General features: G+C 45.1%; 2 protein-coding genes and 1 gene segment (V, D, J or C); all 3 read left to right on the plus strand.

Moving 5' to 3' along the window:
- The window catches only part of LOC310751335 (immunoglobulin lambda-1 light chain-like), a 100,135-nt gene that overhangs the window by 31,817 nt on the left and 50,013 nt on the right, over positions 1-18,305 (plus strand). The window contains exons 1-2 of one of the 2 annotated variants that reach the window (XM_083590641.1): positions 6,469-6,529; positions 6,677-6,979. The exons of the other annotated variant lie outside the window; for it this stretch is intronic. Coding sequence (XP_083446767.1) covers positions 6,484-6,529; positions 6,677-6,979 — 349 coding nt within the window. The 5' untranslated portion in view covers positions 6,469-6,483. Of the gene's footprint in view, positions 1-6,468; positions 6,530-6,676; positions 6,980-18,305 lie in introns of those variants that run through there. 2 annotated transcript variants of the gene reach the window in all.
- Positions 1-18,305, plus strand: part of LOC310751334 (immunoglobulin lambda-1 light chain-like) — a 90,317-nt gene that overhangs the window by 14,007 nt on the left and 58,005 nt on the right. The window contains exons 1-2 of one of the 4 annotated variants that reach the window (XM_083590637.1): positions 4,389-4,473; positions 4,728-5,031. The exons of 2 other annotated variants lie outside the window; for them this stretch is intronic. In XM_083590637.1, coding sequence (XP_083446763.1) covers positions 4,428-4,473; positions 4,728-5,031 — 350 coding nt within the window. In that variant the 5' untranslated portion in view covers positions 4,389-4,427. Of the gene's footprint in view, positions 1-4,388; positions 4,474-4,727; positions 5,032-8,408; positions 8,554-8,680; positions 8,988-18,305 lie in introns of those variants that run through there. One more of the 4 variants, XM_083590636.1, reaches the window with a different exon arrangement.
- LOC310751314 (immunoglobulin lambda-1 light chain-like) overlaps positions 12,312-18,305 on the plus strand; it is a 46,413-nt gene continuing 40,419 nt past the window's right edge. Inside the window, exons 1-2 of the V gene segment in view lie at positions 12,312-12,363; positions 12,464-12,755.

The following is an 18,305-nucleotide window of genomic DNA, read 5'->3' on the forward strand; positions in this document are numbered from 1 at the left end:
AACTGATACAAAAACCTCTCTCTCACACTTCCCCTAGAGTTTTCAAACAAGGATCGCTCATGGGCTTACTTACACCAGAGAAGAATGGCAGATCAAGTTGGATTATGCCGAAATGGCTAAAATGACTGGAAGAATCAGAAATCAGGAAGGCCAACAACAGGGGGAAAGGGACCACAAACCGCCTCACTCATCCCTCCTGTGAGAACACTGTTTATTTGCAATTTCCAACCTCCTGGCTATATTACATTCTATTCAGGGGTGCCAACCTGAATAAAATATTCAGCTGTTCACAGTTATTTCCCACATATTCAACAAACTTTTTCCAATCTTCTCTAAATGTATGTTCTTCTTGTTCTTCTACTCTAAGTCTGCAAGTTGTGCATACAGTGGTACCTCAGGTTACATACACTTCAGGTTACATATGCTTCAGGTTACAGACTCCAGACCCAGAAATAGTGCTTCAGGTTAAGATCTTTGCTTCAGGATGAGAACAGAAATCGTGCTCCGGCGGCGTGGCGGCAGCGGGAGGCCCCATTAGCTAAAGTGGTCTTCAGGTTAAGAACAGTTTCAAGTTAAGAACGGACCTCCGGAACGAATTAAGTACTTAACCTGAGGTACCACTGTATGTTGGATTTGTCACTGTAAAATGTTAATCTGAAAAACCAAATGAATGAATGAATGAATGAATGAATGAATAATGTCAGCTCCTCTCCCTAGACAGGGCCAAGCATTAAGTGGTTTGGGCAAGAGCATAGATTTTGTGGGTACTCTGAAAGACAGGGATGGGGCAACTGCCGAGGTTGAGTACCTCCATCTTCTGCAATGACGCTTGACAGACGGAATTTCTTTCACTACTTTTACAAGAGAGCTGGACCGAATCATCACTATATATTCTATATAATGTCAAGAGCAGGGGGAGAGGGACCACAAATTGTTTCACTCATTCCACCTCTGGAAACACTGTTTCTTTGCAATTTCCAACCTCCTGGCTATATTGTATTCCCCTCAGGGGTACCAACTTGAATAAAATATGGTGGGGGGCAGGTAAGCCCTGCCTAACTGATCACAAGATGCGACACACACACCTCATTTGAATGGCAATGCCCATCAATGGGGGGGGGGAGTCAAACATTTTATTGGAGGGGGGGCGAAGGGACTTCAGCCCCTAGGAGTTGGCTCCTATGATTCCCCTTGTGGGATTTTAATGCTATTTACTGGTGTTCTGCTGTAATCTGGGTTTTGGCTGCTTTCAGTTAGCCTTTTGATAGTTTTCAGTACCGTTTACAGTGGTACCTCTGGTTACATACGCTTCAGGTTACAGACTCCACTAACCCAGAAATAGTGCTTCAGGTTAAGGACTTTGCTTCAGAATGAGAACAGAAATCGGGCTCTGGCGTGGCGGCAGCAGGAGGCCCCATTAGCTAAAGTGTTGCTTGAGGATAAGAACAGTTTCAAGTTAAGTACGGACCTCCAGAATGAATTAAGTTCTTAACCCAAGGTACCACTGTATTGTCCTTGCGTCTTATTGGTTTTATTTAAGGAACTGCCGACAGGACATGATTGATCAGGGTGTGTAACACTGGCAAAATTTGTTATTTTTTTAGTACCTTCTGGGTGGGAGCTTGGAATTCTGCTGAATGCCAGAATCTTGCAAACCTCAGCATTCCTGACAGGTAGCTTACCGTCCATAGCTTAAATGCCACCATAGTCTCCCAAGTCTCCCATCATCTCCCAAGGTCATCTGATTCAGTCTTGAGCAGCTGTTACCATTGTGATACAGGGACGCAGGTGGCGCTGTGGTCTTGGGCTTCCCAATCAGAAGTTTGGCAGTTTGAATCCCCACAACGGAGTGAGCTCCCATTGCTCCGTCCCAGCTCCTGCCAACCTAGCAGTTTGAAAGCAGCATTTCCATGTGCTCTGGTTTCCATTACGGTGTTCCTTTGAGCCAGAAGCAGTTTAGTCATGCTGGTCACATGACCTGGAAAGCTGTCTGTGGACAAAGGACGGCTCCCTCGGCCCGACTGGACTTAACTGTCCAAGGGTACTTTATCTATTATTATTATTATTATTATTATTATTATTATTATTATTATTATTACAATTCTGAGGTTACCCCCAATGATTAGCTGAAATTTCTTTCCTTTGTGGAAATTGAAAGCTAAATGTCTAAACTTTATTGTGAAACATTATACAAATATGTTGTGATCCAGGTTTCAGACACAAGGGGGCGATGCTTATGCAGCATCTCTTCATTTGAGGGAAGTACAGAGTCCCTAGACACCCAGGCAGCTGCAGTGTGAAATAACAGTTTGGTAAATGTGTGTGTTTGGTTTGGGTCTAAATCCTGAACAAAACTCAAGTGGCCATAGACAACTTTTACTGCCTTATCCTTAAAGGTAAAGGGACCCCAACCATTAGGTCCAGTTGTGGCCGATTCTGGGGTTGCGGCGCTCATCTCACTTTACTGGCCAAGGGAGCCGGTGTACAGCTTCCGGGTCATGTGGCCAGCATGGCTAAGCCGCTTCTGGCGAACCTGAGCAGCGCACGGAAACTCAGTTTACCTTCTCGCCAGAGTGGTACCTATTTATCTACTTGCACTTTGACGTGCTTTCGAACTGCTAGGTTGGCAGGAGCAGGGACCAAGCAATGGGAGCTCACCCAGTCGCAGGGATTCAAACCGCTGACCTTCTGATCGGCAAGTCCTAGGCTCTGTGGTTTAAACCACAGCGCCACCCGCACCTTATCCTTAGAGATGGGCAAATCTATCAATTTCACTTTCTTTTACTTTCCTCTTTTTTTTTCCATTCCCCCCCCCCTCTCTGTAAAATAACTACTAGATTTTCTCAGTATGTTCACATCATATAGAACTCAATAAGCAGCTGTATATCAAGAGACAAATAAAAAGAAAATGTTGTCAAAGCCAACAGCACAAAATACACATTGTTCCACAATATTATAGGGGAACTGCAAAGCCGGAGACCACGATATCAGCACTAAGTCCCTCCAGAACGAATTCACTTTGCCACATTTCCACATAAGTTTGGTGAACATTTCTTGATGAGAATTCATCAGCATCGCAGTTTGAAATTCGCCTCATACAAACATTTTTGCAATTAATTTTCCCCTCATACACATTTTGCAAAACAATTTCCCCAGATAAAATGCACTTTTGCCTGCTATTTTCACCAACACATGCATTTATACGCACACTTGACCCCAGCATATGAAGTTTTTTTACACATTACTTGACCAGTGAAATGCATTACAAAATTCGCAGAAATGCAAATTTCAAGAGAATGGTAGTGTTTAGCTCAGGTGTGGAGACATTTATTTAAGTCTAAATTGAATCACATTTCTCCCTATGCCTACTTATACTACTTTTTGGGTTATTGGATAGGTCAAGTGTGCAGTCTGAATGAGGTCTGGCACAGACTCTTCCTTCCCAATCCAGATTTATAACCTAACACTTTGTGTGTGTGTTTGTGTTTGTGGGGTGGGGAATCTCAAACCTGGGGCCAGATGTGGCCCTCCTGTCCTCTCTATGTGGCCCTGAGGAGATTACCCAGGCCACATCCCTAACAATCCCTGATCTGAGCCTTCCTCGACTGCTCTTGCCTGTCAGGAAAATACCCATGAATTATGATCATCCTTCTTCCTTGCATGAATGAAGGATCAACAAATACATGTATGAGTTTTTACACACACACACACACACACACACACACACACACACTGTGCTTTTTTTCTGGGGGTACGCAGGGGTATGCATACCCCTAAACATTTTGTGAAGCTAAGTTTGGCCTCATTGAGGGGTAGTATTTCAGCATGAGTAGGAAAGCCTCTTTATGTTCATGAGGAGTTGAGAGTCTGTTTGTCTCAAAGTAGACCTAATATAAATGAGATCACCCAGCAAAAGCAAGCTTACACAATATACAAACTTAAGATACATATATAAGAAGCTCATTTATATTTTGGGGATGATTCATGTTCTTATGTAGCTACACTTCCTGAATGTCCCATGAGCATATTATAAAGTAGTTGTGCTCTTTGTTATAAACCAAGCACTGCTAGGACTTGTTTCTTTTTTGTTTCCAATGTATTTCTTTTCAATAAAAAAAAAATCAGGGTGCCATGAGCAATTTTTTATTCTGAAAGTGTGGCCCTGAGAAAGAACCCAGACAAAACATAGAACCTTATCTCTTCTTTTAAACGGTCCCTTTCATGCAAAATCTGTTCCAGGGTAATTTTTCAGAACTTCATCCCATTTCTTCATAATGTCTCCAGAAAAGCCAATGGGTATTGACATATTTGCATGACAAATTATTCCCCGGCTCCTGGGGTATTCAAAAGAGGAGGGGACATGTGCAGCTAGAATAGACACAGATTTTTTCCCCCATCGGAGGCTCATCCTCCTTTTGACTTTCATCATGGCCTGGGTCCTTGTTCTCGTCAGCTTTCTCGCTTACTGCTCAGGTACAGTTCTGGTGGGCTAATGAGCCTACAGCAAAACTATTTCTCATGTGTATTTATCATGCCCCCCCCAAGCTGACTTCCATGATATTTGAAAATACAGAAAATGATTCATGTGTTTATCATTTTCCTCCTCCTTGCAAACGTGTCCTTTCACAGCAAACAGCTATTTCTCTATTTAGCACAGAAACAGAATACGTTTGTGATATTAAGGAGCAGAGAGTGATGCATTGGTTTTTCTTTTTCTTTCTGCAAAGGTGTCGCTTCACAGCTGACATTGACTCAGGCAGCCTCCGAGTCTGTCTCCCCGGGCCAAGCAATTAAACTCTCCTGTTCTAAAAGTAGCAGTGGAAGCTGGGGCAACTTTCACTGGTATCAACAGAAAGCTGGGCAGGCTCCTCGCTTTGCGTTCTATCATACCAGCGACAGGGGAGAAGGGATCCCAGATCGGTTCACTGGTTCTGTCTCTGGGAACACTGGCTCTTTAACCATCTCCAACACCCAGGCTGAAGATGAGGCCGTTTATTACTGTGGTGCCTGGGAGTACACTGGTACTACCAAGTTCCACAGTGATACAATCTGATGGGGAACTGAGACAAAAACCTTTGCTCTTCCTCCCTAGAGTAGGAAACTTGAATCACCCAGGAACTTCATTGAGGCCGAAAGTGACAGCCCTTCCTCCTCACCATGGACAGGCTCAAAGTTAGGGCAGGAGGACAGATTTTGTAGGTCTACTGGAAGAGGATCCTGGGGCTGTTGCAGATCTTGTATGCAACTGCACTGAGGACTGAGGACTTCGCTTTCATTGGTATAAACAGAGAACTATAGAATGTCCCTGCTTTGGGCTCTATGATGCCAGGACCAGGGGAGAAGAGATTCCAGATCAGTTCATAGGTTCTACCTCTGGAAACATTGCCCATTTAGCTATCCTAACATCCTGACTGAAAACAATTAATTACACCTCTACAGTTATTCACATGCAACATTCAATGTGTGTAAAGTCTGCACACAATAGTTGAGCTGTATGAATCAAGAAGCATACACACCAACATTTGTAGATGTCTAGAGGCAGCTGAGGGACACGGGTGGCACTGTGGGTTAAACCACAGAGCCTAGGACTTGCCAGTCAGAAGGTCGGCAGTTTGAATCCCCGCGACGGGGTGAGCTCCCGTTGCTCAGTCCCTGCTCCTGCCAACCTAGCAGTTCGAAAGCACCTCAAAGTGTAAGTAGATAAATAGGTACCACTCTGGCAGGAAGGTAAACGGCGTTTCCGTGCGCTGCTCTGGTTCGCCAGAAGTGGCTTAGTCATGCTGGCCACATGACCCGGAAGCTGTATGCCGGCTCCCTCAGCCAGTAAAGCGAGATGAGCACCGCAACCCCAGAGTCGGTCACGACTGGACCTAATGGTCAGGGGTCCCTTTACCTTTACCTAGAGGCAGCTGGTACCTGTGTTCAGTGTCATGTGTGAACAAGCCTATAGTCTCTCCTGAGTGTTGGTACATTCATATGGCAAGGAATGGAACTTGCATACCCAACAGGTGAGACTTACAAGCAACAAAAGGTTGCAGCATACAGTTCAGACGTGGCAGAAAAAGATTGCCCAGATTTTCACTACGATCCTAATCCTTTGAGATACATTGGATTTTTTGATTGCCTTGAGATTTTCCAGCCAGGGCAGCAAGGGTCATTCTCACCATTCAATTATATATTCTAGTCAGGTCTGGAAGGTTCCCGAGGGCCAGGCAGAGAGGCTGGAGGGCCGCATTAAGCCTCTGGATCCCACTCCCGTTCTAAACAAAATGTCATTCTTCTTTTAAACTGCCTAACGCATGCAAAATTATTTCGTTAGAAGTTCATCATATTTCCTGCCCCTAGCAAAGCCAATGGGAGTTGATATATTTGCATGAGAAGTCTTTCTTCATTTCATGTGGGATTTAAGAGAGGGGGAGGAAGGTGCCGCTAGATTAGAGAACCTTTATTCCTCTTAGCCTCAGCCTCAAATTGATTTCCACCATGGCAAAGCTGTGTGTTTTATTCGTGTTTCTCAGTTACTGCTCAGGTCTGGTTGTGGAGGGAATATGGGGCTGGTGACCATGCTATTTGTCTTCTTTATTTATCACTAAAACAGAATTAATACTTTTTCTGAAATTTGAGGAAACAGAAAATGATACATAGTTGTTGTTTTTTCCCCCTTTTCTTTACAAAGGTGTCAGTTCACAGCACACACTGACTCAGTCAGCCTCCGAATCTGGGACTCTGGGCCAGACCCTGATTCTCTCCTGCTCTAAAAGTAGCAGCAGCAAGAGTGCATTCCGCTGGTATCAACAGAAACCTGGAGAAGCTCCTGGCTTTGTGCTCTACGGCACCAGCGACAGGGGAGAAGGGATCCCAGATCGGTTCACTGGCTCCGTCTCTGGGAACACTGGCTATTTAACTATCTCCAACCTCCAGGCTGAAGACGAGGCTGTTTATTACTGTTGCGTTTGGGAGGACACCGGTGGCTTCAAGTTCCACAGTGGTGCAATCTGATGGGGAACCGAGACAGAAAGCTTCACTCTTCCTCGCTGCAGCAGGAAACCTGAACCACACAATCACTTGTTTGAGCCTCAAAGGAACAGCTTGGCCAGGAGTGGTTAGGGCAGGAGGGCAAGGGCTTTGCTGGAAGAGGAGGGCAGAATATTGAGATGCTGGAAGAACTTAGAGGGCGCTTCTCTGACAAACTGGTAGAACAAGCAGCGCTTGTGGGGAAAATAAATAACCAATTAAAATGGGCATAAGGCTTGAGCTACAAGTACTCTTTTCTAACTGAATGGCACTGTTTTATTATGTACATAGAGGAAAACCAAAATAGTAACAACAACAACAACAATTTATTATTTATACCCTGCCCATCTGGTTGGGTTTCCCCAGCCACTCTGGGCGGCTCCCAACAGAATATTAAAAACACGACAAGATATCAAACATTAAAAACTTCCCTAAACAGGGCTTCCTTCAGATGCTTTCTAAAAGTCAGATAGTTGTTTGTTTCCTTGATATCTGATGGGAGGGCGTTTAACAGGGCAGGCGCCACTACTGAGAAGGCCCTCTGCCTGGTTCCCTGTAGTTTCACTTCTTGCAGTGAGGAAACCGCCAGAAGGCCCTCGGAGCTAGAGTTCAGTGTCTGGGCTGAGCGATGGGGGTGGAGATGCTCCTTCAAGTATACTGGGCCAAGGCCGTTTAGGGCTTTAAAGGGCAGCACCAACACTTTGAATGGTGCTTGAAAATGTACTGGGAGCCAATGTAGGTCTTTCAGGACCGGTGCTATAGGATCTTGGCGACTATTCCCAGTCACCAGTCTAGCTGCCACATTCTGGATTAATTATAGTTTCTGGGTCACCTTCAAAGGTAGCCCCACGTAGAGCGCATGGCAGTAGTCCAAGCGGGAGATAACCAGAGCATGCACCACTCTGGTGAGACAGTCTGTGGGCAGGTAGAGACTCAGTCTGTGTACCAGATGGAGCTGGTAGACAGTGGGCTCTCCACAACCTATCGGCACAACCCTTCTTCCTCTGATCTGTGTTCTGTGTCCCACCACCATTCTCCTGGCTTGGAGACTTCCCACGATGATGCTTCCCTGAGGTGCTCCCCGGCTATAGCCTCCCACCATTCTTCTTCATCTAGCCAGTCCCTGACATCATGACTCTTCACAAATCACACCCCTTCCTCCAAGGGGAACTTTCCGGGGGCCGTCTGCCAGTGGGGTGTGTGTGTGTGTGTGTGTATGTGTGTGTGTGTACCAGAGGCAAAGCTGAGCAGATGTGACTCTTATTTTTGTACAACAGGTCACGCCCTTCATGCAAAACCTGTTCTGTGGTCATCTGAGAGAACTTCATCACAGTTCTTCATAATGTCTCCAGAAAAGCCAATGGGTTCAGATATATTTGCATGATAGATTATCCCTCAGCTCCTGAGGTATATAAGAGACAAGTGTCCCCTTTCTCTCTTATAGATTAGAGAGCTGTTTGTCTCTAGGACTCATCATCTTTTTGAATTTCACCATGGGCCAGATCCTTATTCTCTTCATTTTTCTCACTTCCTGCTCAGGTATGGGTTATGTGGTCTAATGGGATAGCAACAAAGCTGTTTCTCTATTTAGCACAGAAACATAATACGTTTGTGATATTAAGGAGCAGAGAGTGATGCATCGGTTTTTCTTTTTCTTTCTGCAAAGGTGTTGCTTCACAGCCGACATTGACTCAGGCAGCCTCCGAGTCTGTCTCCCCGGGCCAAGCAATTAAACTCTCCTGTTCTAAAAGTAGCGGTGGAAGCTGGGGCAGCTTTCACTGGTATCAACAGAAAGCTGGCCAGGCTCCTCGCTTCGTGTTCTATCATACCAACATCCGGGGAGAAGGGATCCCAGATCGGTTCACAGGTTCTTATTCAGGGAACACTGGCTATTTAACCATCACTAACATCCAGGATGAAGACGAGGCCGTTTATTTCTGTTGTGCTTATGAGAGCTCTGGTAGCAAGTTCCAGTTCCACAGTGGTGCAATCTGATGGGGAACTGAGACAAAAACCTTCACTCCTCCTCTGTAGAGTGATGAATTCAAAACAGCTCGAGCCTGAAAGTGACAGTTCTTCTCCCTGGGAAGGGACAGGCTTGAAGGACAGCAAAATGAAATAAGAGTTCATTAACCGAAATGCATTTGGCTTGGGTCTTACACATGTGGTGAAATAAGTGCACATGCACAATATTCCTGCCTAATCACACATTCTGGGTTGCTCAAGTAGCCAAGTGTGTATCTGGAATGGGTTGTGGCTCATGCTCTTTATAGAAAAATTCTTTATGGAAATATACCATCAAGTCTATTATCTGGGTGGGAATATAAAATAGACAGAGACTGATCTATTCAAACAGAAGCACCCAGGAGGTGATCTTTATTTACTGCTGCAGGACACCCCTCCTGCCCTGTTGAAGAGAGAAGACGATAATACTTTATTATATAAATACATGAAACTACATAAAAGTACATTTCTATTGGTGAAGTCACAATACATACCATCCTTTTTTATTTCAATCTTTACAGAGAGAGCCTATAGAACCCAGCCTCTTGGATAATGGCATTGTCCCGAGTGAATCTCCATCCCCTGTCTCTCCCACTTCCTCATTCACCATCATCATCACCTCCTCTACAGGTGCTGCCTTCAAACTTCCTCCATGAGGTTTGTGGCAGGTTGAAACCAACTAAGTGAGCCCTGGATATGTTTCATAGTTCAGCCCTGATAGCATCACTGACCAGATGTGCTGGATCTATACACATTAAAAAATCAGTACAGGAAAACACATTATAAAAGCTCATAATGGAAAATCCCATTGGTGACAGGTCATAGCTCTACAGCGCCATCTGGTGTTGTATGTTTATGATGCAGTTATAAAAATATAATTGATGAAATGGAGGCAGTGAGAGATTTTACTTTCTTGGGCTCCATGATCACTGCAGATGGTGACAGCAGTCATGAAATTAAAAGATGCCTGCTTCTTGGGAGAAAAGCAATGACAAACCTAGACAGCATCTTAAAAAGCAGAGACATCACCTTGCTGACAAAAGTCCGTTAAAGCTATGGTTTTCCCAGTAGTGATGCATGGAAGTGAGAGCTGGACTATAAGAAGGCTGATTGTTGAAGAGTTGATGCTTTTGAATGATGGTGCTGGAGGAGACTCTTGAGAGTCCCATGGACTGCAAGAAGATCAAACCTATCCATTCTTAAGGAAATCAGCCCTGAGTGCTCACTGGAAGGACAGATCCTGAAGCTGTGGCTCCAATACTTTGGCCACCTCATGAGAAGAGAAGACTCCCTGGAAAAGACCCTGATGTTGGGAAAGATGGAGGGCACAAGGAGAAGGGGACGACAGAGGACGAGATGGTTGGACAGTGATCTGAAAGCTACTAACATGAGTTTGAGCAAACTGCGGGAGACAGTGGAAGACAGGAGTGCCTGGCGTGCTCTGGTCCATGGGGTCACAAAGATTTGGACACGACTAAACGACTAAACAACAAAAGCTGAGTCCACAGTCAAGTTTCTATTCGATATCTGCAAGATCTAAAAACCAGGCCATATCAGTCAAATGTGTTCTGGAAAACCATGGTCTTACTCCAACTGCTTGAGCACTGAATACCAGCATTGGTTTTCATATTATATAACCTTCCTGTTCATGTTGAGCATAGCTATACGATGACTGCTTTTCCAGCTTTAACCTTTAAGGGGAGATGTTGGTCTATTTTTGGCAGATTAGTGGTTCTGAGAGCACCTGGTCCCGCTTGCACCTGCAATGTGAAGTGAAGCAGGAGAATGTTCACTAAGCATGGCTACATGTCTGATGCTTTATGTTCACTCATGCTCAGATTGGCATGAATGCAGCAAATATATCAGGTACAAGTACACCTTCTGCAGACAAAAAGAGTCGGAAAAGAATGTGCAAGTGCGTGAATAGAATAATTTCATTTCCTCATTTATTTCCTTTTTTAAAAAAAGTTTCATTCACTTTGGTTTCTGTTCTTTGGAGTGCATTTGGTGTTCTGTTTGATTGTTTCCCCCTTGAGTGCATTGCGTGGACAGGCGGAGTCCCCCACATCCCGAGCGCCCCGCCCCCCGTCATGTGGAATAACGACTCAAGACAACGTGCTATGGGATTAAATTGGCCACAACTTTATTAAATTTCAAATGTGGGTAGACCTTGGCTCAGGCATTGGGCGTTATCCCTCCCCAGTCCCCAGCCGGGGACCTACGGAGCATCAGGGTTATCCAGTGTGGGGGTGGGGTGGGCAGGCTCTGGAGAACATATGTTCAAGTAGAGATAGACGCCCCCGTTACGCCGCCGCCGCAGGGGAGAGCAATGACGACCTCTTGGCGCACAGTCAAGGCCTCCCCTCAAAATCCCCTTTAACGGGGAATCCTGGTATCGCCGCTGCAAAGAGGAAGATGGACAAAAGGATTCCGCCCAAGGCCTGATACCGCCAAAGTTGTGACGTTTTGCTACGGGAAAGGCGAAACCTGCCAATGCAGGGAAATTCCTTTCCGGCCCTTTGACAGCGACCTTAACGTAGCAGCGCCCGCATACCTGTGAAGAAAAGTTAACCTGCAAAATAAGGCATTAACTGAGGGTGGGTAGGGTGGGAGAAGCTCTGGAGCCATGTGAGGATTCCCAGGTAAGATCCTCCCTCTATTGTGTGGGCAGGTAATCCCTCCCCTACCTGACCTGATCTCTTTGGCAACGCTTCCCCCAGGTGGGATTGGAAAACTGACTGAGGTAGGAGGAGACCTCCAGGTATCCCACCTGAGGGAAGGCAAAGCCAAGCCTATGTTGATGAAGCCGCTCCAGATCTAGCGGCTGCGTGTGTCCACGCAAAGGTTGCCCCCCGTTTTATGCGGGGAGAGGTCATTAGTAACATAAGTAATACCTGCCTGTCTTTTATGTTTAAATCTATCAAGTGCAAGTACACCAAGCAAAGGTCATTTGTTATTTCAACTTTACAAGAGAGAGTGTCTTGGGAAGTTTTTATAAGAGGGAAAAGGGAAGTAACTAAAAGGGCAATATACCCTGTCTCTCTTCCACATAACTCTGTAAATGGGAAGCAAAGTTTAATTCCCACAAGATACCCCTCCCCCCAAATGTGTTCACCCTTCATTTTCTACAGTGCAATAGCATGCATTTTATCCCCAGGGGTGGAGAGGAGGGTGTGCTGCGTTTTCAAGGGAAATGATTTGAATGTAGGGCTGGGTCACAAGATTGAATAGATTTAAGAGAGCAGAGAGACGGGTCTGAAGCAAACACCTTTCTGCTTATGGAAGGAGAGCTCCTCTGCGTTCCCATCATGCTCTGGGCCTGCCTCTTCCTCACTTATTTCTCAGGTAGGAGAGAAAAAAGTGTGCTTTGCTTTCTTTCTTCTGTGCGGCAGACCAAAGAGGAGTCTAACATATCATGAGATATTTTTTCCTTTTTCTCTTTCAGGATCTTTGGCCCAGTATGTGTTGACGCAGCCCCCATCAGTGTCCGTGTCTCTGGGACGAGATGTCCAAATGACTTGTTCCGGGAGCAACATTGGTGGGAAGAATGTGCAGTGGTACCAGCAGAAACCCAGCCAGGCCCCTGTACTGCTAATGTATTACGATGATCTCAGGCCCACTGGGATCTCGGACCGATTCTCTGGCACCAACTCCGGCAACACAGCCATACTGAGCATTGCCAAAGCCCGAGCAGAGGATGAGGCCGATTATTACTGCCAGGTGTGGGACAGCAACACAGCTCACAGTGACACAGGCAGATGGGGAAGTGCGACAAAAACCTCTTGCTGAAAAAGGCAGCTGCTATCATACTCTGTCTTCAGAGGAGGGACTTTTCACTGGAATTGAGTTTTCATTTTTAAAAAGGCTGATTCCTATTGCCTTGCAATGGCCACCCTGTGACCCCCACTTTGCCTTGAGTTGCAATTATTTTATTGCTACCTTCACTGCCTTGATTCATGAGGGAAAATTGGTAAAGGGGATTCATAGACGGAGATAACTTAGCCTAGGCCGCGGGAGCACAGCTGGAATAGCGAACATATACCTATACATGCCTGGCCACAGAGATGTTTCCTCAACTACTGGTCTCTAGCAGCCTTATGGTGTGTAGCGAGAACTGCTGGTCTCTGGCAGTTAGTGTGGTGTAGTGGTTGAGAGCGGTGGACTCGTAATCTGGTGAACTGGGTTCGCGTCTCCGCTCCTCCACATGCAGCTGCTGGGTGACCTTGGGCCAGTCACACTTCTCTGAAGTCTCTCAGCCCCACTCACCTCACAGAGTGTTTGTTGTGGGGGAGGAAGGGAAAGGAGAATGTTAGCCGCTTTGAGACTCCTTAGGGTGAGTGAAAGGCTGGGTATCAAGATCAAACTCTTCTTCTTCTTCTTCTTCTTCATAATAATAATAATAATAATAATAATAATAATAATAATAATAATAAATTTTATTTATATCCCGCCCTCCCCAGCCGAAGCTGGGCTCAGGGCAGCTAACAATCAAATAATCCAACATTCTAAAAACATTTCATTATAAAAATTAATTAAAATCAAATTGATGGCAACCGTTAAGCAAAATTCTGTGCAGATTGCCAGAGGAGGGAGTCAGGCTGTGCCCTGACCAAAGGCCTGGTGGAACAGCTCTGTCTTGCAGGCCCTGCGGAAAGATGTCAAGTCCCGCAGGGCCCTAGTCTCTTGTGACAGAGGGTTCCACCAGATTGGAGCCGCAGCCGAAAAAGCCCTGGCTCTAGTTGAGGCCAGCCTAACCTCTCTGAGGCCTGGGACCTTCAGGATGTTTTTATTTGCAGACCGTAGGTTCCTCTGTGGGACATACCAGGAGAGGCGGTCCTATAGGTACAAGGGTCCTAGGCCGTATAGGGCTTTAAAGGTTAAAACCAGCACCTTAAACCTGATCCTGTACTCCACCGGGAGCCAGTGCAGCTAGTATAGCACCAGGTGAATGTGATCTCGCAGTGAAGACCCCATAAGGAGTCTCACTGCAGCATTCTGCACCCGCTGGAGTTTCTGGGTCAGTCTCAAGGGCAGCCCCACGTAGAGCAATTTACAATAATCCAGTCTGGAGGTGACTGTCGCGTGGATCACAGTGGCTAGGTCAGGGCGAGAGAGATAAGGGGCCAACTGCTTAGCTTGGCGGAGATGAAAAAATGCCGCCTTTCTTCTTCTTCTCCTTCTTCTTCTTCTTCTTCTTCTTCTTCTTCTTCTTCTTCTTCTTCTTCTTCTTCTTCTTCTTCTTTCAAAGAATTGTAGAATTGTAGAGCTGGAAGGAACCCCCCTTCAAAGTCATCTCATTAAGAAGTTGTCATTAAGCAGTGACAAAATCCAAGCATTAACTTTGTGTTCTGTGGGGGGAGGGGACACAAAAGAACAGCCCTCCTTGTTCTCTGTCCTGATCTCCTAACCAGGCTATGACATACTGATGTGAGGTATAATGGCATCTCTGAAGTCCAGAAGTTGGCAGAAGCCATAGAAGCTTATAGAAGTGTTCCAGAATCTTCTAGTGTGTCTGGAAGATTTCTAAGGTTCCAAGGTTTTCAAGGGAACAGACATGCAGCTCAAATGGCGTCACTTGTTCTCTATCTTTCAAGGTCCAACTGCTTCTGGGCTGCCTATAAATGCAGTCCGATGGCGTCTCAGGTGATTCTTACTTTCTCTACTGTTCTTTCAATCCCTTATTCTGGATAGATTTTCATTTACTTGGAGTACATAGTACATTTTCATTTACCAATATATTTTGCTGCTACTGGATTATGAAGAGATTTCCCTTCCAGGGACCTGGTGTTGAACTGTCAAGCTTATTTTTGGCTTGGTAAACTCTTACTAATGAATGTACTGCATCGTGACTGAACCTTACACCTTCTTGGAGCTGCTATTCTGCTAACAACTGCACAGGCACAGCGCTGGAGCCTTTGGGGCATGAATCCTGACAACTGGAACAGGTGGCATTTTAGTAAACAACTCTAGAGGCCGCTGGTGATCTATAAAACACCCGAGTTGATGAGATCAGCTCAATGCAGCCAGGCAGAGGGGGCTTAGCCACACATTGCTGTATTATAGCACTACCCAGCCCTGTTGGAAATTCCTGGATTTTAATGGGGAAGGCGGATGAAGGGGGTTCACCCAGGTAGATAACTTAGCATAGGTTGTGTGAGCACAGCTGGAGCAGCCATGTGGAGGGAGCAGCCCAGAATTCCTCACACATCAAAATTCACATGTAGATTTGAGGGAACAAAGCCTTGGTTACCTGTTTCCAAAGGTGAGGAGAAGAGACATGGGCTAAATCGAGTAGGTGATGTGGACATTGGGGTTTGGCTTTTGCTGCCCCACTCCCCATGGGACTTTGAGTCTCCTAAGTCCATGTTCAGTCAGAGAAAAATGGATGCTTCTAGTATGGGAAGGCGAAGATATATGAAAGTTTTATGAACCATATTATAAGGAAGAATTTGTATAGAGTTTGGGAGAAATGTAAAAATATGCTGGAAAGGAAAACACCTTCATGGCTATCTCCTATTGAGGCTATTACAATTAAGAGAGTTAATATGGATAGACAATGGGCAGCTTACAGGGAATTGCTGCATTTCAGAGAGGGGGAACCTGAGCTGAAATCAATGGAAAGTGTAAGGAACCATGTTACGGAAGGGCTACAATATCGTCAGTTACAGGAAATGTTTAAAACAGATAGGAAAAATGCTTTCTTGGACCAAAGTTCACAATTTGAAAAAGAACTTATACAAAACAAAGAAAAACTTTTATCCAAAATGTACAATCTGTTATTAGGTTGGGAAACAAAAGGCGAGCTTGTCAAAGCCTCTATGACATGCTGGGCGATAGATATAGGACACAATCTAGATTTTAATCTCTGGGGAAAACTTTGAAAAAGCGATCTGAAGTTTACAGCATGTTATACCTTGAAGGGGAACTACTTGAAACTGATTTCCAGATGGTACATAATTATGAGAAGGCTTGCTAATATGTATAAGACTGATCAGATAAGTGCTGGAGATGCAGTGAGGTCAAGGATATGTTTTTTTCATATGTGGTGAACCAGTAAGAAGGTAAAAGAGTTTTGGGGGGAAATATATAATGAATTGGAAAAAATGTTTTAAAGCACTTTCCCGAAAAAAACCCAAACCCAGAGTCCTTTTTGTAGGGGAAAATTCAGATGGAAATTCCAGCTGTCGAATTTTTTTTTTATCTATGCCACTACTGCTGCAGCCCATGTTTTGTTAGCCCCAAAATGGAAAATGAGTGAGATCCCAGCTAAAGAATCTCAACCTAAATTGATGGAATATTCACAGCTTGCAGACCTAACATATAGAATAAGAGAACAAGAAGAACATACGCTTAGAGAAGATTGGAAAACGTTCATTGAATATATGGGAAATAACTGTGTACAATTGATTCACAGATGGTATTTAACTCTGAGTAGATTGGGAAATGTTTATTGAATATATGAGGGGAAATTGTGTACACTTGGAAACTTGGCAGCATTTAGATAAATTCAACAGTGTAAACAAGTTTGGATAGATGTAATAATGGAACATTGAATGGTCTAGTTTATGTAAAATATTCAGAGATTTATGTTATGCAAAATGAACCATGGACAGAAAAGAAGGGAAATTGCTGATATTTTAAGTTTTCTAAAGTGAATATTCTAAATTGTAAAACAGAAAATTTAATAAAAATTATACATCAGGACTAAGCTATGCAGATGAAATTGAAACCTGTTGTATTTTTAAGTGCAATATACAATGTGATACCAGATTGTGATGGTGAGCCTTATGGAAAATTCAATTTATTTTATTTTTAAAAAACAGCATTTTCAGAACATTTGTTATATTTGAATAGATTCCCCCTTAGATACAATCCTATGTAATACATATTAGTAACATAAGTAATACCCGGTATAACACAAGGGGACTCTTTATTTACTTTGTTTGCAGTTGTTCGAGATAAAATCTATTTTGGAAAGAGAAAAGATGAGCACTGAAACACGGACATATTACAAGTCAACTCTTTATGTACTGTGTTTGCTATTAAGACAAAACTGATTTGGGAACTGTTTAGATTCCCCCTTAGACACAAATATATGTATACATATTAGTAACATTAGTAACACCTGCCTGCCTTTTATGCTTAATCTAGCAAGTGCAAGTACACCGTGTAAAAGTTATTGCGTGGTCAGGCAGAGACCCCCCCAACCCCAGGTGACACCTGGGTGGAATAATGATCCATAACAACGTCTTATGGGATTAAAATTGGCCACAACTTTATTAAACTTTCAGGTGTAGGGAGATCTTGGCTTAGGCATGGTGCATTTATCCCTCCCAGTCCCCCGGCGGGGATCTGGGGAACATCAGGGTTATCCAAACTGTGTGGGGATTGAGCTGGCTCTGGAAAATGTATGTTTAAGCAGAGAGCAGTGGCGTAGCGTGGGTTGTCAGCACCCGGGGCAAGGCAAGTAATTTGCGCCCCCTAACCCATGGATTTGCGCCCCCTAACCCATGGATTTGCGCCCCCTAACCCGTGGATTTGCCCTAACCCCAGATGTTGCGCCCGGTGCGGCCGGCCCCCCCTGCACCCCCCACGCTACGCCACTGGCAGAGAGCCCGCCCCCCATTTTTCCACAACGCAGGGGAGAGCACTGATAACCTAACGGCGTATGGCCAGTGACTCCCCCCATTACAACCCCTTTAATGGGGAACCCTGGGATTGGCGCCGCAGGGGGGTTGTGGGTCACCGCTTCACACCCACACCCACATATAGGGAAGATAGACTAAAGGATTCTGCCCAAGGCCTAAAACCGCCAAAGTTGTGGCATTTTCCTATGGGAAAGGCAAAACCTGCCAATGCAGGGAAATTCCTTCCCGGCCCTTCAACAGCCACCATCAATGAATGTATCAGCGCCCACATACCTGTAGGGAAGAGGTTAACCTGCAAAAGGAAGGCATAAACTGAGGGAGGGCAAGGTGGGAGAAGCTCTGGAGCCGACTGAGGACTCCCAGGTAAGTTCCACCCTCTATTGTGTGCACAGGGCGGTCCCAACCGTACCTGGTCAACTCCCCTGGCAACACATCCGCTTGGGGAGGCGAAGCCACTCTGACTAGCCGGGGATTGTGTAGGGCCAGGGTTCTGCACGCAACCATGCAAAAAGCGCCCCCCCACCGTATTTTTCACTCTATAAGACGCACCAGACCACAAGACGCACCTAGTTTTGGGGGGAGGAAAACAAGAAAAAAAATATTCTGAATCTCAGAAGCCAGAACAGCAAGAGGGATCGC

This window comes from Podarcis filfolensis (assembly GCF_964270895.1).
Source record: "Podarcis filfolensis genome assembly, chromosome: 16".
NCBI classification, from domain to species: Eukaryota; Metazoa; Chordata; class Lepidosauria; order Squamata; family Lacertidae; genus Podarcis; species Podarcis filfolensis.